At 43.9% G+C, this 25,288-nt stretch overlaps 1 protein-coding gene across 5 annotated transcripts; it reads left to right on the top strand.

The window, feature by feature from the left end:
• The first annotated feature begins 764 nt into the window (after window positions 1-764).
• ern2 (endoplasmic reticulum to nucleus signaling 2) lies at window positions 765-22,491 on the top strand. 5 transcript variants are annotated; one of them, XR_013789853.1, is made up of 25 exons: window positions 765-1,150; window positions 2,013-2,130; window positions 3,052-3,085; window positions 3,539-3,611; window positions 4,321-4,393; window positions 6,905-7,027; window positions 7,826-7,927; window positions 8,466-8,525; window positions 9,564-9,780; window positions 9,892-9,970; window positions 10,661-10,811; window positions 11,826-11,968; window positions 13,956-14,144; window positions 14,740-14,899; window positions 15,078-15,176; window positions 16,274-16,364; window positions 16,671-16,860; window positions 17,473-17,569; window positions 17,742-17,941; window positions 18,085-18,232; window positions 18,334-18,461; window positions 18,749-18,872; window positions 18,978-19,045; window positions 20,432-21,018; window positions 21,050-22,491. XR_013789853.1 is itself a non-coding variant. In XM_079499201.1 (24 exons), the coding sequence occupies exons 1-24, from the start codon at window positions 1,082-1,084 to the stop codon at window positions 20,612-20,614; spliced, it is 2,916 nt and encodes a 971-aa protein (XP_079355327.1). In that variant the 5' UTR covers window positions 765-1,081; the 3' UTR covers window positions 20,615-22,491. The 5 variants fall into 5 exon arrangements, 2 of the variants coding, with proteins under 2 accessions (XP_079355327.1, XP_079355326.1); XM_079499201.1 differs by having other exon boundaries at window positions 16,277-16,364; window positions 20,432-22,491; XM_079499200.1 differs by having other exon boundaries at window positions 20,432-22,491.
• The last annotated feature ends 2,797 nt before the right edge of the window (window positions 22,492-25,288 follow it).

The raw sequence follows: 25,288 nt of genomic DNA, 5'->3' as shown, positions 1-25,288 counted from the left end.
CCCTATTCAAAGTTTCATTTGAAGACACTGCGGGTGTTTTTTCTTTTTCATGACGTCGGGCACTTGGTTGTCCCTCTCCTACGCACCTGTCGTGCAAAAGCCTTGCTTTTTAATAGAAAACAGATGAGAAAACAGGATGAGAATGTCCTATATGTTCGTAAATGACTTGTTAGGTTCAGGAACATTATTTGTTTAATTTCATTTCCATATAAATTACAGTTAAGATGTGCATGCCAATGGATAATGGCTGAAATTAGAATCTGTATATATTTTTTCTTTTTTCATTCTCTTCATTTCTGTCAGAAGAAGCCCTCTTAAATTTGGAAGATAATGTAATTATCAAGGACGAGTAATGAGCCAACACATATAGACTATGTATGGAATTATTCCCTTTCAATGACAGATGTCTCCATTTAATTTGTGTGCGTGTGTGTGTGTGTGTGCGCGTGCGTGCGTGCGTGTGTGTGTGTGTGAGTGAGAGATAAAGAGAGAGATAAAAAGAGAGATAAAGACAGAGAGGCGGTTGGAAAGAACTGTTGGGAGGAAATGATGCAGTCACTCCACTACTTTCTATTTCACAGAGAGCCTCTCTTGTTGCGTGTTCACGAAGAACAGCCAACAAGCTCCACGTGTTCCAGCCTTTTCTCTGACATCCCTCCCATTTGCTCGCGCATTTTCTTCACCATTGGTCCACTGTTCTGTCAATCAAAAGCCGGGGAAGCCGCCGCCCCCCTTCGGCTGTTTGACAGGAGGTCGCTCCCCCTCCTGACATCACTGGTTCCGTCCCAACACGGAAATGTGCAGTAGTAACAATAATGCCAGTGTTATTATTTAGGTTTTTAAAGTGTAGTCGCTCTACGACAGTGTGCTCGTTTCGCTAGAAACTGTCACGTTCCCCGAGGAGGCGAACATCATAGTAATGTTTTAAAAGGTTTCAGTTGTCATCATGGCCATCCGGACCGTTGGCCGAGCGCTGGAAACTGAGAGAGAGTTCTACTTCTGACCTCTGTTGTTTTTCAATAGACTACCAGCGCTCCGTTGTTTAGAGACCACCTGAAAGAGCCTAGTTCTGGGGGTCGTTATGGGGGCTTCGGGACGCCTGATCATGTCTCTTCTTCTCCTGCTGTCTTGGGAAGGGAAACTATTTGAGGTAAATCGCCCAAGTTACTGTTTACACTGTGAACCGTTGCGTTGTTTATGTTTTATGTCTATTTGCGTGCGCACTTGGAGGGAGAGCGCAACTGGGATCCACTGACTGACTGACTGACTGGCTGCTGCGTGTGCGTGTTTCTATTTTTGGCTCCAGTAAAGTTAAGTTGCTATGATATGAATATGATGGGCTGTATAAACTGTTTAGCAACTGTTATCCAAATTGTAACCCAGAATGTTAATACTCCGTGACCGTGTGTGTGTGTGTGTACTGTGTGTGTGTGTGTGTACTGTGTGTACTGTGTGTGCGTGTGTGCGTGCGTACACACACACACGCACACGCACACACACACGCACGGGGGTCAGGTGCGTTCGTGCAAGTGTGTGAGATGTGCGTGCGGTCTTTGCTGGCAGTTTGCCACGTCTTGTTGCCTTGTTGTAGGCCTACCATTGGGTATAGAGTGCTGTGTTTCAAGCTGCCACCCCTTTAGTGGGTAAATATGGGAGCGGTGAACACCCGCTTGCACACACACACACACACACACACACACACACACACACACACACACACACACACACACACACACACACACACACACACACACACACAGAGCATGTCAATAAGGATATCCTGCTAAAAGAAAACCCTATTTGATTTTGGTCAATCTGTAACTGTAGCAGGCCTGTCTGTCAGAGGAGCCACCCAATAAGAGGCTTACATCCCTTCACTTCACACTTGTGTTATAATAAATCGGAGCATGTAGAAATGAAGGAAATCTGACACGATGGTGCCTGATGTCTTCTGGCAATGCAGAGCGCTGACATGAGGGTTCTCTCTTCTGTTCTGATCCGTCTCCTCTCAGGTGGGAGGGGCACGCTCCGTCACTCTGCCAGAGTCCCTGCTCTTCATTTCCACGCTGGACGGTAATCTCCACGCCGTCTCCAAGCAGTCTGGAGACATCAAGTGGACTCTCAGAGAAGGTTAGCATCATCAGTCGTCAATCAATCCATTTCATTTGCATAGTGCCATATCATGAGTTATCTCAAGCCAGGTACACTACATGTGGAGAGTGGCTATAGTCTAGTCTAGTCTACAGAGACCCAACAGGCCCCCATGAGCAAGGAACAGGAAGAAACCTTGAACACAAACAGGCCCTGGGTGGAGGCCATCGGGAGAGAGAGAGCGAGAGCTAGTAGGCCTACTGTTACTTTTCCACACATAATTATGTTAATTGCGACCGATTGGGGGGTCAAATTAACTAATCAAATTATTCCCGAGCGAGGTGCAGCTCACTCACCGCTCCAAGAGATGGGTCAAATGTGGAAATGTGCGGTAACGTGTGTACGACTTTGACGATGACTTGCATGGTTCCCATAGGTCGCAGATTACTATGAAAACGTGCAAAACACGTCAGTCCGTCCATCCGTCCGTCAATCCATCAGTCACGCCTCCATATATGGTCATCAGTCCGTCACACTTCGTGACACGTTCCATACCATATATGGCCGTCTCCATATATGAAGCTCACGACACTGACCTCATCAAACCTTGGATAACCATACATGGAGAAGACTGGATCATCACCTAGATCTGCATATATGGAGCCGGCCAGCAACTCTGACCTCAAACCCTTAGATCTCCATATATGGAGCTGACCTGTTCTGACATTCCATATGTTGACCTTCCCCACCCGTCCTTCCTCTTCGATTTCTCCCTTTTGACTGACACCTGTCCATTCAAACTCTAGACAGGCCGGCCCCAAAGTTATTAGTGCAGCCGTGCCCATGGCAGCCGGCGAAAACTAGAGTTCTCAACATTATGCGGATGCTTGCACGCGACCTCGACCTCAGGGCTGTCAGGGCATCTTACTGGTATAACTTTGTCTGTAAAATATCTTTCAGATCCCATTATCCAAGTACCTGTCTACCTCACTGAGTGAGTAACTCATCTACACGCGCACACACACACACACACACACACACACACACACACACACACACACACACACACACACACACACTGTTGCTGTACTCTGTCCTTTACCCTGAGCCATCCCACCCTAGCAAAATGAGCAGGGGTAAGGTGAGTTGTAGGAGTGAGACCAAGCAGTAGCCTCACCAGTTTGTTTTGGGATGTCTTGTAGGTATCAGAATTGGTATCGGGAAGGGAAAAAACATGTATTGGTAGTACATCTCTGACACACACACACACACACACACACACACGCGCACGGCCGCACGCACATGTGCACACACACCATGGAATGCAACTCAAAGTGCTTAGCTTTACAGAGCAATAAAGAAAAAATAAAAGCAAAAGTAGGCAGGCAAAAGTGAGAACATGAATAACAACATGTATGAACTGACATGTATGACTTTAATTCTGCAGACCAGGTTTCCTCCCAGACCCCAATGACGGCAGCCTGTATGTCCTGGGTGGAAAACACAAGGAAGGCTTGATGGTGAGATCTGCAGTTATTCTTCATTTTATCCTCCGTCACGCAAGGGTGTGGTGTGCCAAAAAGAACAAATCTACAAGGTAACAGCACATGTAAATCTGTTCTTTTTGGCAAGCTACATCACCATCGTGGAGTCACATATAGATGCCGATACTTTTACCTCAAACTAAATTATCCCATTTATTATATATATTTTTTGTATCGAGTTGTTGATCCACACGGTTATTTTACTTGACAATCTCTATACCTGATGAAGAAAGGCTGACGCACACCTAAAGCCCAAACCACACCAATGGGTCGCCATGCCAACTCCTTGCAATCAAATAGTTGTGAGTAGACACATGTAGTTGCAAGCAACCTTTGAATTGAACCAATTGAATCACCATGCGCCGACGTGCAACAGGACATATCCCACCGCTGGGACGAACACTAAAACCACTTGGTGTGGTTTGGGGTTAAAAGTTTGACGACAGGTGTGTAGGACAAAAGGAAAGTCCAAATGCTCACAATGTAAGACACGCTGTCTAGAACCTGCAAAATCCTTTTATTACAAAACCTTCTGGATTCTGCATTCTGGATACAAAATTATCCAAACCACCCAAAAATATAATACCGGTATACATTATATACATCTAAGTTAATGTATATGTATGCATGTATGTGTGTACACTTGCATGTGTGTCCTTTTTATAACATTGCTGTGCATTTACAGAAACTGCCCTTTACCATCCCAGAGTTGGTCCAATCAGCTCCCTGCAAGAGCTCTGATGGCATACTGTATACTGGTGAGACGTGTGTGTGTGTGTGTGTGTGTGTGTGTGTGTGTGTGTGTGTGTGTGTGTGTGTGTGTGTGTGTGTGTGTGTGTGTGTGTGTGTGTGTGTGTGTGTGTGTGTGTGTGTGTGTGTGTGTGTGTGTGTGTGTGTGTGTGTGTGTGTGTGTGTGTGTGTGTGTGTGTGTGTGTGTGTGTGTGTGCAATTCTGCATGTGCTGGCACAGGTTTTGGCCAGGTTTTGTGTTGTCATACTCGACTAATTTCATGTCATGGATTGGACAAAATGTGACTATGTGGGTGCAGCCGTTGTGCTCAGACGTTGTTCAGACGTTTAAACACGCATGTTCAGATACTCGCGCTGCACTACCACAGCTGTCACTGCCTTTGTTTTTTCAGGCTGCTGTCTCATTCTCTGCTATAACTACAGTGTCTCCGTTTACTAATGTCATGAATGCTATTAGAGCCACAGGCTACACAAAATGTGTGATGAGAGATGAAAAGACAATGCTATTTTAGTTTTAGTAGACCTGCCGTTTCTATTAATAAACCCTTTGAAATCGAGTAGAGATAAATGTAGAATACTGTCCCTGCTATGCCTACAAAGGGTTTCACATAACAAATAGTCTTTCTTATTCTTCATAATAAGAAAGGAAATCCAACTCCCATAATTGCATTGAACAGTGTCACTAATGTTTCACTTGCCTGTGAACGCCTGTTTCTAAGCAGTTATTTTCATAATTTAATTTGGATGTCTTTGTGTCACATGCCAGCACATATTGGGTTTATTATTGTTCATTATAGAGCGCTTGCACAGAGATCTTGTTGTCCTGAACATCGCAATCATGTCTCCTGACGTTTGGTGAATAGAAGTTGCTGTTTCGCTAATTCAAGTTTGTTTAACTTTTGTGTTCTGCATCCTACTACACCGTTATCACAGTTATTAGCTAACCTCACCCCTGGACGGTATCAGGTACGGTCGCCCCTAAACCATCTCGCCCCTCAATTCTATTCGCCGACCTCACACCGACCGCTCGGTGCCTTGGTTCTTATATTTTGTTTTACTGAGAATAAGATTAGAAACTAGAAAAAGTGCCCTTCTGGGCACAGGTCTCCACCAGGAGGATAGGAGTGTGTGTATGATGTTGGGCAAAATGTTTAGGAGCAATATAAACGTGTGTGTGTGTGACGCGGCTTGGCCTGTTGTAGCGCCACCATGAGACTGATTTGAAAACTGTCAAACCCGTCTTGATCACATGACTATGGAGAGCATGTGTACCGATTTGCGTGAAATTTGGATAAAATCTGAAGGAGTAATATTAGAAAATGTGTTTTACATATGTTGGCCTCCTGGTGGCGCTATAAAGAGCAGATGTGAAAAATTCCAGGCAAAGGTCTTTCCTTGGCCTCTAGGGAGTTGGCATACAAAGTTATCCACAGATCCGTGCAGTTAGAGGTAAAAACACTTTTCGGCCAGTTATAGCGCCAGTGCGCCACCATGAGGCTGAGTTGAAAATGTTCATGTGGCATTTCTGGCCTAGTGGGAATGTGCGTGCACAATTTCATGGAAATCACACGATGTGTTCATGATTTGCAGCATTTTGTTTGAAACTGAGCACTCCTGCGAACTTTGGAAGCCAATCTTAGCCAATCAGGATGGAGTCTGAGAAATCTGAAAGACCCATTTCGTTGAATGGCTCTAGAGAGACTGTGTACCAATTTGCGTGATGTTTGGACAAAATCTGTAGGTGTACTGTCCAAAAACTTGTTTTGCACAAAGCGGCCTCCTGGTGGCGCTATAACAGGCCGTTCTGGAAATGTTGGGGCAGAGGTTCATCGTTGGCATCCAGGGAGTGTGTGTGCAAAATTTGGCATCGACCGGGTTAACGGTGCCGGAGATTAGCTGTTCACAGACGGAAGGACGGACGGGGCGACTCGTTTCGTTTGGTATTCCCCTGGACTCCCCTGCTCATTATGCTAGGGTGGGATGGCTCAGGGTAGAGGACACTGAGTACAGCAACTTGCAATGGGCCTTGTTTTCAAGATACTCAAGTAACCAGTGCCCATATACTATAACTAATTCAAAATAGTTAGTAACGCTCATGGGCACAACAACAGAGGGAGCTGGACTGATCTTATTCCCCCCAGATTTGGTACAAACGAGCCACCAAAATGTGAACTGCCCTACCAACAGCCATCAGAAACTACAACTCCCTACCCTCCTCCAAAACCGCCATAAAAGATCACATGGAATTTACAACTGGACCTATACATTTGACCAGTCCCAGTCTTATAGCTTGCCAAAAGAATTTACCCCCACTGTATTTCTGTACATTTATATTTTACTGCTCCTAGTATTGATGATTTCTTGAATTGTATGTCTTTAGATGTCTTGATGAATTTAATACTCAGGACCAAAATGGAAACTCTGGGCTTTTTGTGTTATCCTTTTAGCATTATTGTGTAACTGTAGTTTTTGCAAAATTGTTAATTTAATAAAGTATTCAATCAATGTCTATGTTTGCAGGTAAGAAACAGGATGTGTGGTTTGTAGTGGATCCTGAAACAGGTGAGAAGCAGACCAGTTTAACCACATCAACCTCTGACTCCATCTGCCCCAACACCCCTCTGCTCTACATAGGTCGCACAGGTAACGCACGCACGCACGCACGCACGCACGCACGCACGCACGCACGCACGCACGCACGCACGCACAAACGCACACAACCATACTGCCTCTCATCACCAATTTTGTTTTACAACATGGTGTTTATGATGCTATTCCAGGAGGAAAACAAATATTTGTTGATTTTTATTCTGTATTATTGCCTTTCAGTCAACTTTTGTTATATTTCCCAAGTGGTCTTGATGTATCAATTAACTAGCTCAAGCAGTTTCTTCCCTCTCTTTGGGTGTATATTTCATTTTTGCTTTGGTAGTAGACGATGCAATCCCCTCAGTAAACACTTAACAGTCTCGTTGAGTCATGATGCGTCAGCTATATGTTTGGAGTCAATAGATACTGTAATGGACATTTTCAACCAGATTAGGAAACAGCCACACTTACAAATGTAAGGCTCTGTTTAGACTGGTCAAAGGACCTTTAGGACTGACTGTTATTTGCATGTGATCAGAAACGCAACATAAGTTATAACAGACAGGCGACAACAACAGAACACACAAAAACAGAGACGAGTTACATGCATGAAAACGGTGGAAATTGGACACATTTGAAAACGCATCTGAAAGGGGTTCAAGTCGGATTTGTAAATGTCAGATTCTATGTGACTGTTTTTCTGTTCACTTCATAAAACAAATTGGATTCCAATCTGGATTTGGCAAAATCTGATTTAGACTGATTGGGCTGCTAGTCTAAATGGGGCCTAAAACTAAGTTATGATGTGATGGGATGTTTATGTAGGCCTATGTCTGTTTATTTGTGTTCCAGAATACATGATCACCATGTTCGACACCAAAACACAGGAGCTGCGATGGAATGCAACGTACAACGACTACTCTGCTCCACCGTATGATGAGAAACAAGACTACAGTACGTCTAATTATTGGATACTCTTTAAAAAAATAATCCATGCCATGGACCCCATATAAGTAACCATATAGCCTCTGTCTGCAGTCCCCTAGCCAGGTAAACCATCCCGGTTGATTGGCTGTTCCACTTTTTGGTTTATGCAAAACGCCCACCCAGCGCTTGTAGCCAGACCGGTCTACAGAAGACACATGATGGTTTACCAGGCTAGCAGCCCCCTATTGCAAAAAGGCTTTTAAAAAGGCCTGGAAATAGTAAAAGATTGCCGTGCCGACCTACTAGCTCACAACAAGTCATGCTGTGAGCTTGCTATTTTCGGTATTTCTGAAAACGTTAAAATATTTCTACAACATTTGACAATAACCTCATGCCCAAAATAGGGATGCCAACAATCTGCCAACAATCAATTATTATTATTTTATTATTATTTAAAATGTCCCCCTCTCCTTTACAATGTTCCCTCTTGTCCACCCCTGGGAGCCAAGGGCCCCACTTTGCACATGTGTGTGTTGACCTTTAACCTTTATTACCTTCCCTACAGAGATGGCTCACCTGGTGTCCAGTGGTGATGGTCTGGTTGTGACAGTTGACAGAGAGACGGGTAGGGAAGTGTGTGATGTCATGTGTTCCACAGTTTGTCTCGTTTGTTTTAGTGTGTTTAGTTTAGTGTGTCAATGGTGGCTCAGCAGCTAGTCTCGCGTTACCAGACTGTTGCCTCTCGCAATTTCCAAATGCTTCCATCATACAGTCTGGAGCAACGGAAGAGCCATCATGAGTAAAATATAAAGCTTTACAGTCACACACATTTATCCTAATATACATATAAATCGTCTAAGCATATAAAGCTTGTTGCTTAGCAGAAAAGGAAATACAAATTTCTAAAGATATTTTAAAATATATTTTCGGGAACGGAAATGGCAGCTTCCTTAATTCGGGAGGTGTAGTTCCAGACTCTATATAGCATTCGGAGATTGTGGAATAGTTGTCTGGATACGCAAGACTACTCAGCAGCCAGTTGGTGCACGGACCATATACCCAGGTTCAAGTCGGACCCTTGTCTTGATTCTCTCTTGGGGGGCGGTGGCTCAGGGGTAGAGTCGCTGGATGGTAACCGCAAGGTTGCCAGTTCGAACCGGGCTCCCCCAGAGTTAGTGTCGAAGTGTCCTTGAGCAAGACACTGAACCCCTAATTGCTCCTGATGTGCTGGTTGGTGCCTTGCACGGTTTCCGCCGCCATCGGTGTATGAATGTGTGTGTGAGAATGGGTGAATGTAATGCACAATCCGCCTTGGTTAAAGGCGCTATATAAATGCACCATTTACCATTTCTCTTCGTGTTCAAAATGGCATTCAAGTTGAAAAGGTTATTTATAAAATTGCCGTCCTGAATGTTGATGTCCTCACAAGTATAGTAGTACAAATGTGTGTGTAGGCATTACAGTATATATTATAAACCATAAGCATAAGTTCTGTGCATGGTTGCATGTTCGTGTGTATATGTGAATGCCTATGTGTATTACTAACATGGCCTTCTACCCCATACAGCATAATAACTGACATGGGCGTGTATGCTTGCGTGTATTTTGTTTGTTTTGTTTGTTGCGTGTGTTTTATTTGTGTGTGTGCGTGTTTGTTTTCCAGGTGATGTCCTGTGGAGTCAGAACTACGGCTCTCCTGTTGTCGGGGTCTACCTGTACACCGGAGACTCCCTGAGACACGCCCCTCACCTGTCGCTGGCCATGGAGACCCTGCGTTTCCTCACCTTTGCCTCGGCCAATGAGCAGGCAGACGCACACTCCACGCTCAAATGGAGCTACCAGTTCGTGAAGGAGCAGGCCAGTGCACAAACCCAACTTATGTAAGAGGAATTATTCACATATTGCACGCACGCACGCACGCACGAACACTGGTGTTGATGCTGGTGATGGTCTTTCATTGATTACAGTGATACTAATCTCGTTTTCTCTAGTCCCACTCTTTATGTTGGCAAACTGGACTCCCATCTTTATGCCTCTACCTCACTGGTCCACCATGGCGTGTCACTGGTGGTGAGTACAAAGACAGTGTGTTGTTTTTAATCTATTAGTATCAATTGATGAGTCAAGTCACATAACTAATATAGACAATTAGACATGATACAGAGGAATACAAGAATGCTCAACCCAAAACACGCTCGCCCCAGGTAAAATCCGGTGACCTCGGGACGGTCGCCACTAGGTATTCCTAAACGTAACCTGAATAAAACTATGCCTGAACCTAATTTCATTCTAAATGTAACCTGAATAAAACTATACCTAAAGCTAACCGTATTCCTATAACTTTAACCTCAGTAAAACTGCCTAACCCTACCTTATTCCTAAACCTAACCTAACCTCAGTAAAACTATACCTAAAGCTAACCTAATTCCTAACTTTAACCTCAGTAAAACTATGACTAAACCTAACCTTATTCCATAACGTAACCTCTGTAAAACTATGCCTAAACCTAACCTTATTCCCAAACTTAACCTCAGTAAGACTATGCCTAAACCTAACCCTATTCCTAATCTAAACCTCAGTAAAACAAATACAAGACTACAAGAACTGCTGGGGGCGAGTGTGTTTTGGCCAGGTTTCTAACGCACATCCTGAGTGTTGTTCAATTACACCGTAGATAAAAGTGTTAAGTTACACCATGATAATAGATGGCTTCAGAATGTGGATTGGTTCATGTTACTGGTTGGTTTGTCCTCCCTGCAGCCTCGGGGGCTGACGCTGGCACGCATTGAGGGGCCGATGACAGCGGGAGTCACCGTCCGAGAGAGAGGAGAGTGTGAGATCACACCCTCCACTGATGTACGCTACCCCCCAGGCAGCACAAACAGCCTGCAGAACCACTGGCTGCTCATTGGTACAAGCACACACACACACACACACACACACACACACACACACACACACACACACACACACACACACACACACACACACACACACACACACACACACACACACACACACACACACACACACACACACACACACACACACACCCTGACAACCCCAAACTCTAGGGATTCAAGGCTATTGGTTGGGATCAATTCCCCTGGAAGTTGCATTGTAATAGTTTGGTAATGAAAACCTCATGACACAAAGGGCTGAGTAAGGGCTTTACTAACCGATGTAATCCAAAACAAATCAAGGTCACAGGTGAATGTTCAGACTCCAAATATCTAACGGAAGTCCACAAGAGGTGGTAAGAGAATGCCAAGACAGAGTGGTAACAAAAATACTAAAGTTTTATTCTCACTTGGTGAGAATTTTAAGTCTGTTGATTCTGACGATCTGAACTAATTATATCTAGTAGTGTAAAAGGGCTCCCCATGTTTAATTGTCAGACAGTCGCATTGTGTTTATTGGTTAAAGACTGAATTCTGTGACCACAGTCGAGATGTTCTCAGAGCACCACACACACACACCTCACCAATCACATACCTATAAACGTAACCATACTTACAGTGCTGGCCCTAACCTAACCTTAACAAACCGTTATTAATTGAACCATGCCATAGATGTTACCACTACAGCACACTCAGCAAGTTATGGTGCTTCTAACCTTTTATCTAAACTGAACCAGCTGTAACCTATAACCATTATGCCGCCGTCCAATTAAATGGCATAAAACACCAGGGTGCTCTCAGGGCAGTTTTGGTTAATACTCTACTCGCTAATGAAGTCAAGAGTGAATGATACAAATAAAACTGCCCAGGACCAGTGGCAGAGCCGGAGACTTGAAGAAGCAAGTTGTCCAATTTAAATTTGTATTTGATTTAATTGACAGCAGATAGATTCGACCGCCATCTTGGCACACAATGACACTCGGACTCCTATAAATGTACCGGTATGTCATGTTTGTGTGTGTAAGGCCATCATGAGCTGCCTCCATTAGCCCACACCACCATGCTGAGGGAGTTCCCGGCCAACCTTCAGCGATCTGGTGAAGCCATCATACCTCCTCGAACCTCTGCTTCCCCCGTCACCCCTGCCGCCCGCTACGACCAGCACCATGTGAGTAACACCCCTTGAAATATAATCTCTATGACATGTAAACTTTAAAGAGACAAAGGGCCTTGCTACACGAGGACGTCTCTGGCTGTTCCCCGCGCAAGTTTGTGAACGATATAAAACGTTCCTGCGTCTACATTGCGGTTATGTTAATTATGTATGGTGTATACACGAGACCGGTAAACTGCTGCGTTTTCAAGAGAAAGCTGTAGTACACATGGCCGGCCTGTAGATGGCCACCCAAGCACCATGGAGTCTGTCTCACTCACACTCTCTCCAACAGACATCCTCAGCCACGGTCCAAAAGTGGCAGCACCTGTCACTCATTAGTAGGCTAATCACTCTGTGGAGAGTGCATATGTTTCTCCACAACGGACTTTTTCGCTTCTAAACCCTTGCTTTTCCCTGTGTGGTCACTCAGCAATAAGGTGAAACAGAACACAAAGATGAGTAGCCTATTTATTTTTTAACACGCAGCACCCCTCTCTCCCTCTCCCTCTCCCTCTCCCTCTCCCTCTCCCTCTCCCTCTCTCTCTCGCTCTCGCTCTCTCTCTCTCTCTCTCTCTCTCCCTCTCTCTCTCCCCCCCCCTCTCTCGTGCGCACTGCCTGTGACTGTGAGACTGACACAGACGCGGTCAATAATATATAGCATAAATAATAGGCCAAATATAACACTTTCCCTCTATCTGTGATCAGCTCCTCACACACATAACTCCTCTCTCGTGCATGCACGCCTGCTCAATCTCAGCAACTGTTTGCGTAAATATGTATACATTTTTCCCGATCGAGGGTGTTGTTTCTGTTAGCTCCTCTACAAGCTCATGCATGCGGGCTGCAGATCGGCTATTTTTGGAGAAGAGATTTATAGACATTATGTGCAAATATAAAATAGCTGTGATACTTATATGTAAGTGGTTATGGTGAAATAAACCATTAACACTGGTTAGTTTGGAGGGGGCGAGGGGACTATGACATCACCGTTTCAGCAAATTAGGCGGCATTCGCTGTACACGCGGAGACGTGAAAGTCCCACTCTGGAAGGTAGTTTCAAAATTAGCCGTTTAAGTCCCCCAAAACACCGTCTCCGTGTGACAAAAAGGGCAGATCGGCTAATTACTTGCCCGAGTAACACAGAATACGTCCTCGTCTGTACACCACAAAAGTGTGTATGCCTGAAGTATCGCCAATCACACAAGTTGAAAAATGTTCTGCTTCAGCAAAAACAACGTTTCTGGTATAAATGCAACAGACTTTGCAACAGACCCATTTCCTGTGTGTCTTTATTGCATCTGATCTGATGTGAATGCACCTTACGATTATATGAGAACGTTTTCTGATGATGCAGGCTCATGCAGCCATCATAGCATCCCACACTCCAGGCTGTCTGTGATGAAATTATCATCATCACACAGGACCAGACCCAAACTCACATTGAAAACTCTGTTCTCAATTTATATAGAACTTAATAACTTTACACATTGGCAGATATTGAAATAATATGCATTAATTATGAGAAAAACAATGTTATCTCACTGATGAGATAACATTGTGATCTCTCATTCAGTAGGAGTAATTTCTAATCTTATTCTTTTGAGAATAAAAGTGAACTTTGTGTTCGAAATCAGAATTTTAGTAGTTCTGAAAATAATTCTGGGACTTAACTGATAATGGGTGAGAGGATTATGTCAAGCAGTCTTTAGATGATATTGCTATGAACTTTCTAAACTGTAAGTGAAACACTTTCTTCTCCATTTTCATTGTGCTCTTTCATATGCTCGATTAACCAAGGACCAAATCTAATATTGTTGTGAGTCTAATGGGACATACAGTACTCTGTCCACAGAGACGCAGCAGAAATGATTCATGTTTCTCACTATTCTCAGGATCCAAAGAGCGTTGTAAAGCTTCCTACTATTACTCTAAAACACTACTCTTAATCGTCTTCTTAACTTTCTTTACTTCTCTTCCTGTTCCACTTTCTGTTCTTTAGTTCCAGAAGGCTGTTGGTAACCATGGTGAGGATGATGCTGATGGAGGCGGTGTGGCCGGAAGGACTCAAGGTCAGGGCCAGAAGAGGTCCAATGTGCTGCCTCTCTCTCTGTCTCAGGACCCTCTGACTGTGGCTGTTCTAACACTGCTGCTAGGAGGATGGCTGGCCTTTGCCCTCACTTACCCCTCTGTGAGTCTCTTTGTGTGCGTGTGCGCGTGCGTGTGCGCTTGCGCGACTGTGCGTGCGTTGGATGCTATCTGTTTTGCCCAGGTTAACATGGTTTTTAGGTTAGGTTTAGGCATAGTTTCTGTGAGGTTCGGTTTAGGGTTAAGATTGGGTTTAGGCATTATTTTTGTAAAGTTAAAGATTAGGGTTTAAGCTCCACCAAGGAAGTGCATGCGTAACTGCCATTATTGTCAAACTCAGTAGGATTTTCTGTTTGGTAGTTTGGCGACACCGTGTGGTGAGTGGTAGTAACATCAAGAGCATTTAAAAAATACAAATCCCACTGTTTCATCAACAGCAAGCTAGTAGATATAGATTCCTCTTCAGGATTAAAGTGTGTGTGTGTGTGTGCGTGTGCGTGTGCGTGTGCGTGTGCGTGCGTGCGTGCGTGCGTGCGGCATACTTTTCAGTGATGTGTCTCAGTTGTTTCACTGTACTTTGTATTCTTGCTGTAGTTTGTTCTGTGTTGTAGCTATAGTGTATTTGATTTTATTTCTCCTGTACAGCACTTTGTAAACCCTGAGTTTTGAAACGTGTGTGTGTGCGACTGTGTGGACAGCGTGCAGCCCAACAGCAGAAAGCCCAGAGGCAGCTGGAGGAAGCGTTAGAGTCTCGTCTCCAGCGCATGCAGTCTCCCACGCAGGCCGCGACCTCTCCATCCTCTGACACCGTCACTTCAACAGACACACAGCTCTCCACAGACACAAACGTCTCCAGCGGTGAGAAGAATGCCTCCCACACTGCTTCAGTCTTCTCACCGCCATGTTGCTTTCAATGCTTTATTTGACCACGTTTGACCATGTTAATGGGTTAATATCAAACAAAGGCTGTCAGTCCCTGAAGTGTTTATGCAAGAGTAACAACATAATCTCTGTTCTCTTACCATTGTTATAACAGGATCCCAGCCTGTTTCCACTGACACTCCCTGTAATCCTCACCTCAGCGGCAGCTCAGACACTGACAGACACAACAACACGGGCCACAAAGCCATGACAGGTGACTCACACACCTCATGTCAAAGATAAACCAAGCCACCAAACACCAGCATAGTAGAGTTTTGAATCAAGGCCAGAGACAAATGCTTAGAATTCAGTTAATTGGTCTACTGTTAGACCAATGCATTATTAGCCTAAAAGCCTGGCATGGCCAGACTTATATAACTGCGTAGATATTAGTCTGGAACTGGAAGTCTGGAAGATTAATTTCCAAGGGCCGCTTACAAACAGATTCAAATGTCACAGCAAAAAAAAAACTCTGGGGGTGAGCGAAATGTAATACAAACCGAGGAGCACCAGACAGCCCAGGGATATTCTTTTTTAGCTGTGGCAGTTTTGTCTGTTTTCCACGCTAATTTTATTTTTCAAAACTTGTATTTCAAACACATTGCATTGGGACACATTGCAAGCTTGTACAGTTGGGTGCCACCGATATTGTCCCTTATCATTTGACCCATTTAGGCCTGACCTCAAAATTTTAAAAAATCCTTCTAAATCCTCCAGTTTTCTGGAATAAATATTTTCACGATTTTTCAAAAATAGCAGACCTACAAGCTCGTAGCGCGCCACTCGGTGGCGCGCTATGAGCTTGTAGATCTGCTATTTTTTAATAGCTAAATTATAACATAATGTTTAAAACACCAAAAGGGGTTCCCGCCCAAAATGGGTTAACTGTCCTTTTGCGCAGATCACGCAAACCTCAGCAAAAAGAAAAGGACAATATCGATGGCCTCCAACTGTAGATGAGCTATTGTCATGACAAATTATACAGGGCTTTAGTGGTTAATGTAACGTCTTATTGTAACTAATGTATTGTATCATCGTGAAGTTTGGCTTTTGAAAACCTATACAGAGTCTGATAAACTGTAAGCTATACAGCAGGCATCACCTGTTCTTTGGTCCTATACAGAGTCTGATAAACTGTAAGCTATACAGCAGGCATCACCTGTTCTTTGGTCCTATACAGAGTCTGATAAACTGTAATCTATACAGCAGTCATCACCTGTTCTTTGGTCCTATACAGAATCTGATAAACTGTAAGCTATACAGCAGTCATCACCTGTTCTTTTGGTCCTCTGTTCCTCCTGTCTCTGTTAGAAGGGGGTAGCGAGGAGGTAGAAGTTGGGAAAATCTCTTTCTCTCCCTCTGAGATCCTGGGACATGGCACAGCGGGAACGTTTGTCTTCAGGTAGTGCATCTCTGTACATGTACTTTTGTTTTTCTACTCTTTATATTTAGTATTTTCTTCATGTGAACGTTTCACCGTAAGCCACCGCTGTTGCTCAGACAACCACGTCTCAACTGATAAACTTGGAGTCGCCAACCTCTTTATTTTCACCTGACAGTGAGGACTTTCACTGGTAGAGCTTAATGCGTGCAATGGTTTACGCTAGCTTTCCCAGTCTGGGATTCTGAAATAAGGACATTGTTTTTAATGTGTGTATATGCTGTGTATAGACTAACTGTGTGTGTGCGTGTGTGTGCGTTCGTGTAGGGGTCGTTTTGACGATCGCAACGTAGCAGTGAAACGCATCCTCCCAGAGTGTTTCGAGGTAGCAGAACGCGAGGTGCAGCTGCTGCGACAGTCCGACACACACCCTAATGTGATCCGCTACTTCTGCACAGAGAGAGACCATCTGTTCACATACATAGCCATAGAGCTGTGCACTGCTACTCTGCAGCAGGTCTGTGTGCATGTAACCCATTACGATCTGAGGCCCCATTCTACAAAATGCCTTCTAAATCAGTAGTTATCACACTTTCAAGATTCTTTAAGTGTTATTTTTTTAAATATCTGCTATGTTTGAATAGCCAACCCTAGAATCTAAAATGACAATGATGCTTTCCCGGTTCTAATGGGTTAAGACTCTGTTGCACCTTGGTATTGTTGGCATAATGTTCAAAGATGGCAACGTTCTTTCATAGCAAGCTAACTTCAAGGATAGTACTGTAATACAATTTAGTATGTGTCAAAATGAACCTTGTGGGGATATTTTCCGTGTCCTTTTGAGAGAGACTGATAAAAGATTCAGGTTGGGATCAGGGATAGGAATAGGCATTTAGGGATTAGGTTCATGCTTAAGGTTAGTGATGGAATTAGAAATGGCAACTACAACAATCTAATTGTGTGTGTGTGTGTGTGTGTGTGTGTGTGTGTGTGTGTGTGTGTGTGTGTGTGTGTGTGTGTGTGTGTGTGTGTGTGTGTGTGTGTGTGTGTGTGTGTGTGTGTGTGTGTGTGTGTGTGTGTGTGTGTGTGTGTGTGTGTGTGTGTGCATGTACACACGTGTGCTCTATAGTACGTGGAGGAACCATCCGCTTTCCCTGGGATAGGTGCTGTGAGCCTGTTGGAGCAAACCATGTGTGGCCTCTCCCATCTCCACTCCTTAAACATAGGTCTCACACACACACACACACACACACACAAAATGTAATTGTTTACAGCTCAATCGTTTATCAGACTCTGGCAGTTAAACATTAAATGCGTGTCTGTGTTTCCCCACCTCTCCTTTTATCCTCCTCAACTCCCATCCATCCGCTGCCCTCCCCTCCCCTCCCCTCCCCTCAGTCCACCGGGACCTGAAGCCCAGGAACATCCTGCTCTCCGGTCCCGGGGCTCTGGGCCAGATCCGGGCTCTCATCTCGGACTTTGGTCTCTGTAAGAAGATCAAGGATGGTCGAACTAGCTTTTCCCTGCGTTCTGGAATACCAGGAACGGAAGGCTGGATCGCCCCCGAGGTGCTGCGGGATACGCCTGGTAACAACCCGGTAGGAGACACACAGACACACGCGCACGCACACACACCATACATTCGCCAAACTCGTTTACACGGCTCTCCTCTCCTCTCCTCTCCTCTCCTCTCCTCTCCTCTCCTCTCCTCTCCTCTCCTCTCCTCTCCTCTCCTCTCCAGACAGCAGCTGTGGATGTGTTCTCAGCAGGCTGTGTGTTCTACTATGTGGTCAGTGGGGGGCAGCATCCATTTGGAGACACCCTGCGACGACAGCTTAACATCCTGGCTGGGGAATACACACTGTCACACTTCATGGAGGATATGCATGGTGAGTATATTGTGTGCCTCAAATTTAATGATTTGCGGAATGCATCCTTTTTTCCCTTCTTCCTTCAGTACATTAAACAATATTTGTCTCTACCCAATCAGATGATGTCATAGCTCGAGATCTGATTGAGCGAATGGTCAGCCCTGACCCGGAGTCACGCCCTTCCACTTCCTGTGTGCTCAAACATCCTTTCTTCTGGAGTCCTGAGAAGCAGCTGCTGTTCTTCCAGGTTTGTGTGTGTGTGTGTGTGTGTGTGTGTGTGTGTGTGTGTGTGTGTGTGTGTGTGTGTGTGTGTGTGTGTGTGTGTGTGTGTGTGTGTGTGTGTGTGTGTGTGTGTGTGTGTGTGTGTGTGTGTGTGTGTGTGAAGAAACTATGAGGTTGCTAAAAGCTGACATGGTAAGCAAAAGTACAAATGTTCAGATATGGTTCTCGGGACATGGAGTGGAGCATGAGCTGGTGTGTTTACTAACGTGTGTGTGTTCTCCCTCTCTCTGTATGTGTGTATACATGTTGCAGGATGTAAGTGACCGTATAGAGAAGGAACCAGCTGACAGTCCCATTGTCGTCAGACTGGAGCATGCAGGAAGAGCCGTGGTCCGAACCAACTGGAGGATGCACATCTCTGTGCCTCTACAAACGGGTACACACACACATCCAATAGATCCTGCCATTGTTGATTCATGCGTTGCTGTGTTTGCATTTAAACAAATGATGTGAATCCAATTGTCCGTGTTGTGTGTTGTAGATTTGAGACGCTTTAGGACATACAAAGGGAACTCGGTCAGAGACCTGCTGAGAGCCATGAGGAATAAGGTCAGTGTGCGTCTGTCCTTAACACATACTGTAATATCTGCTTTCGTTCTTCATGTTTTTTTGATTGATTGAATACTTCATTAACAGTTTGCGAAAAGTACAGAGGTACAGTTAGTTATACAAAAACGGATAAGACAAAAAGCTTGTTTCCATCGTGGTCCATAAAGACATACAATACTATACAAGAGATCATCAATACTAGGTCGTCCTCAGAAGAGCCCTCCATCGTCGCTTCCAGTCATCTTGGTTCTCCATAGATCTGGCCAGTTTGTTGGTGCTTTGCCCTCCTGGGTCTATCTTGAGTACATCCACATAAATGTTAATGTGGGACCGGTGCCCGTGTGTTGGTTCCCACAGAACTAACTGGCTGCTATGTTCTGGCTCACCCTTGGCATACCATCATACAGATTCCATCATACAGATTTCACAATGCCATGCCAGACTTTCCGGTCCTTCATTGCCATCCCCAGTTCCTGCTTACTGATGCATGTGTCCCTAGCGATGTCCCTAGCGAGGGAGCGACAGTTTTCTACTTCTGGTCTGCTTTGAGGCAGGATTCCAGAGAAGAAGGGAAGATATAACCTCATTGTCAGCTCTGTAGCAGTGGCCGGCAAACTGTGTTCTTCTGGATCGGACTAGTGAAGAAACACGGGGAAGGTTGCCGTATATTAGATTAGTTGATGGGTAGCTCTTCCAAGACAGATTTTGCGCTCTCATTAGAAGGCAGGTGTAAGTGCCATCCAACCGTTAATCTAATTTCTTTGAAAGTGTCCATGTCTCAGAGACATAGAGTAGAATCGGCTCAACGATCGTCCTAAATATTTTTACTTTGAACATCTTACTAAGCTGGGATGACCAAATCTTATGCATGTCATTGCAGGCTGACTAGGCTATACCCTTCCTAGTTTGAAAGTCCTTTTTGGAAGAAGATATGAGTGTCGTTCGCTGCACGCAGCATTCTGGTGTAGCACCCATCTAGAGACTTCTGCAGGGTTGGCTTCAGGGTCCAGCATTCACTGCCGTATAGGAGAACAGACTACCATTCCATAGAAGAAGCTGAGTTTGGTTTGCCGGGGGAGGTTGGAGTTCCATACACCTCCATGCAGTAAAAGTATATTTACAGAAACACTTTGTGGGGTATTGTATGTTGGCAAGCTAGAAGACTTGTCTAGGTCCAGTTGCAAATTGAAGACAGGTGCTCTATTATGGCGGTTTTCAAGGAGGGTAGGGAGTCGGGACTAGGGAGTCACACTTTTCGATGGCTGGTGGTGGTAGGGCATTCCACTTTTTGGTGGCATAATAGTAGAATGAATTCATCCCTATGTTTGTGCTGAATCTGGGGGGGATAAGATCAGTGTGTGTTCATGTCAATTATGCGTGTTGCAGAAACATCACTACCACGAGTTGCCGGCGGAGGTCCAGGAGACCCTTGGTGAAGTTCCGGAGGGTTTCGTCAACTACTTCACCTCTCGCTTCCCCCGTCTGCTGCTGCACACACACTCTGCTCTGCACATCTGTGCACACGAGAGACTGTTCCACCCATACTATCTGCCCCCCTCTGCCAAGTAACACACGCACGCACGCACACACACACACCGGCCCAGATATATATATTTTCCTCACCAGGAGAAAACCAATGCACTGTTCTGTCATTACTTTTCTTATTTAATTTTTTAAACAATCCTGAAGGATGGTCGCTGTCATACAGGTTTGTGGTAGGAATTTAAAGCTTGTTACAGTAAATATCTACTAAAACCTGTGAGCAGATGAGACAAGACTGCATTATGTTAGAATAAGTATAATTCTTATACTATACTTCTATTGTTCGTTCCGCCTTCTATAAGTTAAAGGACCATACCGGCCGGTGGTCTGGCATGTTTAACTCTAAGCTTTACATTACTGCCGACCGTTATCCAAATCCAAATGATTTTTGATATCAGAGGAAGCCTCTGGATTCTGTTAATTTCAGAACAGTGTGAAAATCAACTTGAAGAAACTTGAAAGTTCTTGGGAACTCCTACCGTTTTGTTGTATTTTATCAATTCGATTTTTTAATTCTAGCTGAAAATAGTCTGTGGAGAAAAGATTGATTTAAGAACAAAATTCAAACATGAATGTAAAATAAAGCCATTACCAGCAAATTGTATATAACTTTATGTTACAACATGTAACCAAACTTGTGAATAGACACAACCGGTATGGTCCTATAAAGGCCACGTGTCTCCAGTAGAGTACGCCAAAGACTGCTCAGTACAATATTTACACAATGCGTTACTGCAGGTAGTTGATTACACTGACTGAACAATGTTTTTTGTTTTTGTCTTTTTTTCAAACAAAAATTCAACACATTTACACCTTTTATTTATGCTGTGTTTTTATGAAAATGTATTTCTTGACTGCGTCATAGCATATTGCTAACAGTGTTGCACTGTGAAGATCAGATTTTTATTATTTTTCAAGTTTACTGGCAATAGTTTAAAAGTGCCAACCATATGTATTTTTTGTACAGACAGCTCACCTACCCCCCCAACCCCCCTCATTTTAACTGAGATGTCATAACTAAACCCATTTGGATCTGTTGCAACCTATATGTTGTTATACCTTTTCATCCTGGAGCTACCTCTGTGTCTAATTAGTTGTTGCTATACATAGCAACATCATTATTTAAAAACAATTGAATAAGAATTTGAAGGTTTTCAGAAACCAGGTTAGGTTTAGAATCGGCCTCAGGTCTAAATGGGTTAATAATGGCACCACTCCAGAATATAGGCATTTCCAGGTCTTGTAAGCCAGTGGTTCCCAAACTTTTAAGCGCAAAACCCAAAAAAGAAATTAGATGTTTGCCCGGGACCCAAACTAGCTATTTTCACTACTTTTAAAACATTTGTTTTAAAATGTATGGCATTTCTTAGATTTTTAAAATTACTAAACAAAATGATTGAATTTTGTTTTTAAAGTCGTGAAAAGCTTCGCTTTTTAGGGAATGTTTTTTAAAGGTTTTGAAATAATAATAATTAAAAACTATATGTGGGAAGGAAACACAAACAAAATAAAGTGACAATAAAAATGTGTCCGCGACCCACAAATGGGTCCCGACCAGTGTTTGGGATCCACTGCTGTAAGCCTTTATGTTAAGCCCAGACTGCACCTGTGATCCGCCAACACAACAGTTTGAAGGTCAACCGCACCAATGCAACTGCCTTTGGGGACAATGGTTGCAAGGAGTTGCATGGAAAACCATTGGTGTGGTTTGGGAACTTTGGGCTTTAAACCTAATGAAATGCTAATGGATGTTTTATGATGAATGACTAGCAGTCTTACTACTGTTGCTTTGGTTACTGGTCTGGATGGATGTTTATGCATTGTGCTGCTTTAGAATGGAGGGGGAGGAAAACTTTTATACCTTTTATGTTTGAGTGAATAAAATAAATGCTTTGAGTCCTCTAAAGCTTGATGGGAATTCAGTCTTGTTATTTCCCCAAAAAACATGGGACCATTATACTGAGTACTGTACTACTGACAAGATCCTGACATGTCAATCGCTGTAAAAAGGGCCCAGACAGTTGGCTCAACCGTCTGGGGCACCTAGGCTGCTGAGCCAGCCTGACGGCGTGCCGCGGGCTCGACTCCCGATCCCTTACCCCGTCTCTCTCCCCATTTCCTGTCAGTCTACTTTCAACCTATCAATAAAGGCAGAAAAGTTGGTTACAAAAACATATCGCTGTCTGTCTGTTGGGATATATAGATAGGTAGATTATTGCGACCACAGGTTGCATTTACCATGACATCGTACGTTTTTGTCTGTCAGTGTATCACTCAAAAATACATGGGAAAGCCCCCATATATGGTGCCCAGGTCTCGTGACATCATCAGGGATGGAGATCCCTGATGTCATAGTAAATGTGACTTGCTGTCGCAATTAAGCCCATATATGGAGATCCCTGATGTCATCAATATTGGCCAGCAACTCTACATCTGACCTCAAACCCTTAGATCTCCATATGGATATATGTCAGAATCTGTCCTGACATTCCATATATTGATCCTTCCCCATCCATCCTTCCGCTTCGATGTCTCCCTTTTGACTGATACCTGTCCAATCAAACTCTAGACGAGCCTGCCCCAAAGTTATTAGTGCAGCCACGCCCAGGCAGCCGGTGAAAACTAGGTCTCAACATGCCAGAAAGTTAAGGCCCGGCCCTACCTCATCAAACCCTGTACACTCAAGATACTGCCCCCACTGCCACCCTTAGATCTCCATATATGTTGATCTGACCTAATCAAACCCTGTACACTCGAGACACGCTCCATATATGGCCAGTACAGAATTCATTCCATATGTTGATCTGACCCCCCATGCAAAAGCGCCAGCGCTCGCCCATAGTTTTTATACGTTTTTATTTAACCAGTAAAAACACATTGAGACTCTCTTTTTCAAGTGGGAACTGGCCAAGCGGCAGATACATAATTACACTTCAACATACAACAGCCACTAATAAATCCATGACAATACCTCTAGAAACCTATACAACAATACTCCAAAATGGTACACGAACAATAACCAGGTACAAGAAATTTACAACTACAACAAATACACAAAGTACATTATGGACGGGAACCAAAAAACAATAAATATATGGGCATATGCGAAGGCTAGTACACATCCGAACATGTGCAGGTGTTGGACTGTACATTTAAGATGATCCTTTTGAAACTTCTCAAGGGAACTTTCAAGGCCAATTTTAGTCTGGCTTGCAGGTCATTCCACGACCAGGGGCCAAAGAAAGCGAGAAACTTTTGACCCCCCTCAGATTTAAAGGCGGGTACTACACACCACACATTTGATCTGAGGTTTAGACCATTTTTTACCAAATTAAATTTGGAGGAAATGTAAGGGGGCAAATCACCAATCTGGCTTTGTAAATGAAAATATACCAATGATGCAGCCTGCGCGAAGTCGATGAGAACCAACCAACTGCAGCATTCAGTGTTCTGAAAGGTGAGTTAGTTATGGATCTCAGTGCAGCATGGTACAGGGGATCCAGTTAGTTATGAATCTCAGTGCAGCATGGTACAGGGGATCCAGTTAGTTATGAATCTCAGTGCAGCATGGTACAGGGGATCCAGTTAGTTATGAATCTCAGTGCAGCATGGTACAGGGGATCCAGTTAGTTATGAATCTCAGTGCAGCATGGTACAGGGGATCCAGTTAGTTATGAATCTCAGTGCAGCATGGTACAGGGGATCCAGTTAGTTATGAATCTCAGTGCAGCATGGTACAGGGGATCCAATTTGGCCAAGGTGGAGGAGCAAGCAAACCTATAAATGGTATCACCATAGTCCAACTGGGACAGAAAGAGGCCAGTGACCAGTGTTTTGCAAGCTGAACAAGCAAAACAAGCCTTCAATCTGTAGAAGAAGCCTAAAGTGAATTTAAGCTTTTTGCACAAAGAATCAATATGAAATTTAAAATGTAGGTGTATATCCAACCAGAAACCAAGATATTTGTAGCACTCCACGTTTACTGGAGCTGCAATAGCGAGTGGAGTGAGCAACAGCCTTGTTTTTTTTTGCCGTTTAACAATAATTTGCTTTTTATTAATTAATGCTGCAGGGAGATGGAATGAAAAGAAAAATTTGCAACAGCAGAGGTAGCCAGCAACTCTCCTCTGCTGGAGAGATTGAACTGCTTTCCAAAAGTTTGAGTGATTTCCGGACACATCAGAAGAAAGATATTAGTAATACTCTGCCTTTAATTTCTTAGTGAGAGCTGAGCACTTATTTCTAAGAATGCGAAACGCTAGCCAATCATGCAAGGACTTTGACCTTCTAGCAAGTGACCATTGCCTGTTTCTATCATGAGTTAAGTCATTTGCAAACACACCAACAGAGACATATTTATTTACAGCATTTGTCAGAATGATGTCAATTAATGTATCACTGTCTGGTCTAGTGGAGCTACTGTATGAATAATTTGGGTCAGGTTCAGGGCATCACAATGCTGCTTAAAGCAAGACGATTTATCGCAATTAGATTTCCCAAAGTAACAGCTAGTGATGCATCGAATATTCGGCCACAGAAAATATTCGGACGAAAATGGCTAAAAATGACTTTGTGACTTTGACTTTTTGTGACTTTGACTTTGTGACTTCATGTTTGTCGTCTACTGATCTACGGTCAGCTCAGGGCCGCGATTACAGACCACCCCCCCCCTGCAGGGCATTCACAGCACCATCGTCACTG

This window comes from Electrona antarctica (genome assembly GCF_951216825.1).
Source record: "Electrona antarctica genome assembly, chromosome: 4".
In the NCBI taxonomy this organism is placed as follows: Eukaryota; Metazoa; Chordata; class Actinopteri; order Myctophiformes; family Myctophidae; genus Electrona; species Electrona antarctica.
This window is presented reverse-complemented; position numbering and strand designations above follow the sequence as displayed.

What these genes read in the sequence shown, in the direction of transcription:
- ern2 (XM_079499200.1), top strand. Translation starts at nt 1,082, where the DNA reads ATGGGGGCTTCGGGACGCCTGATCATGTCTCTTCTTCTCCTGCTGTCT. An exon ending in TGATGAGAAACAAGACTACA is followed by an intron (nt 7,928 to 8,465) that starts GTACGTCTAATT and finishes CCTTCCCTACAG; the next exon opens with AGATGGCTCACCTGGTGTCC. An exon ending in AGTGCACAAACCCAACTTAT is followed by an intron (nt 9,781 to 9,891) that starts GTAAGAGGAATT and finishes CGTTTTCTCTAG; the next exon opens with TCCCACTCTTTATGTTGGCA.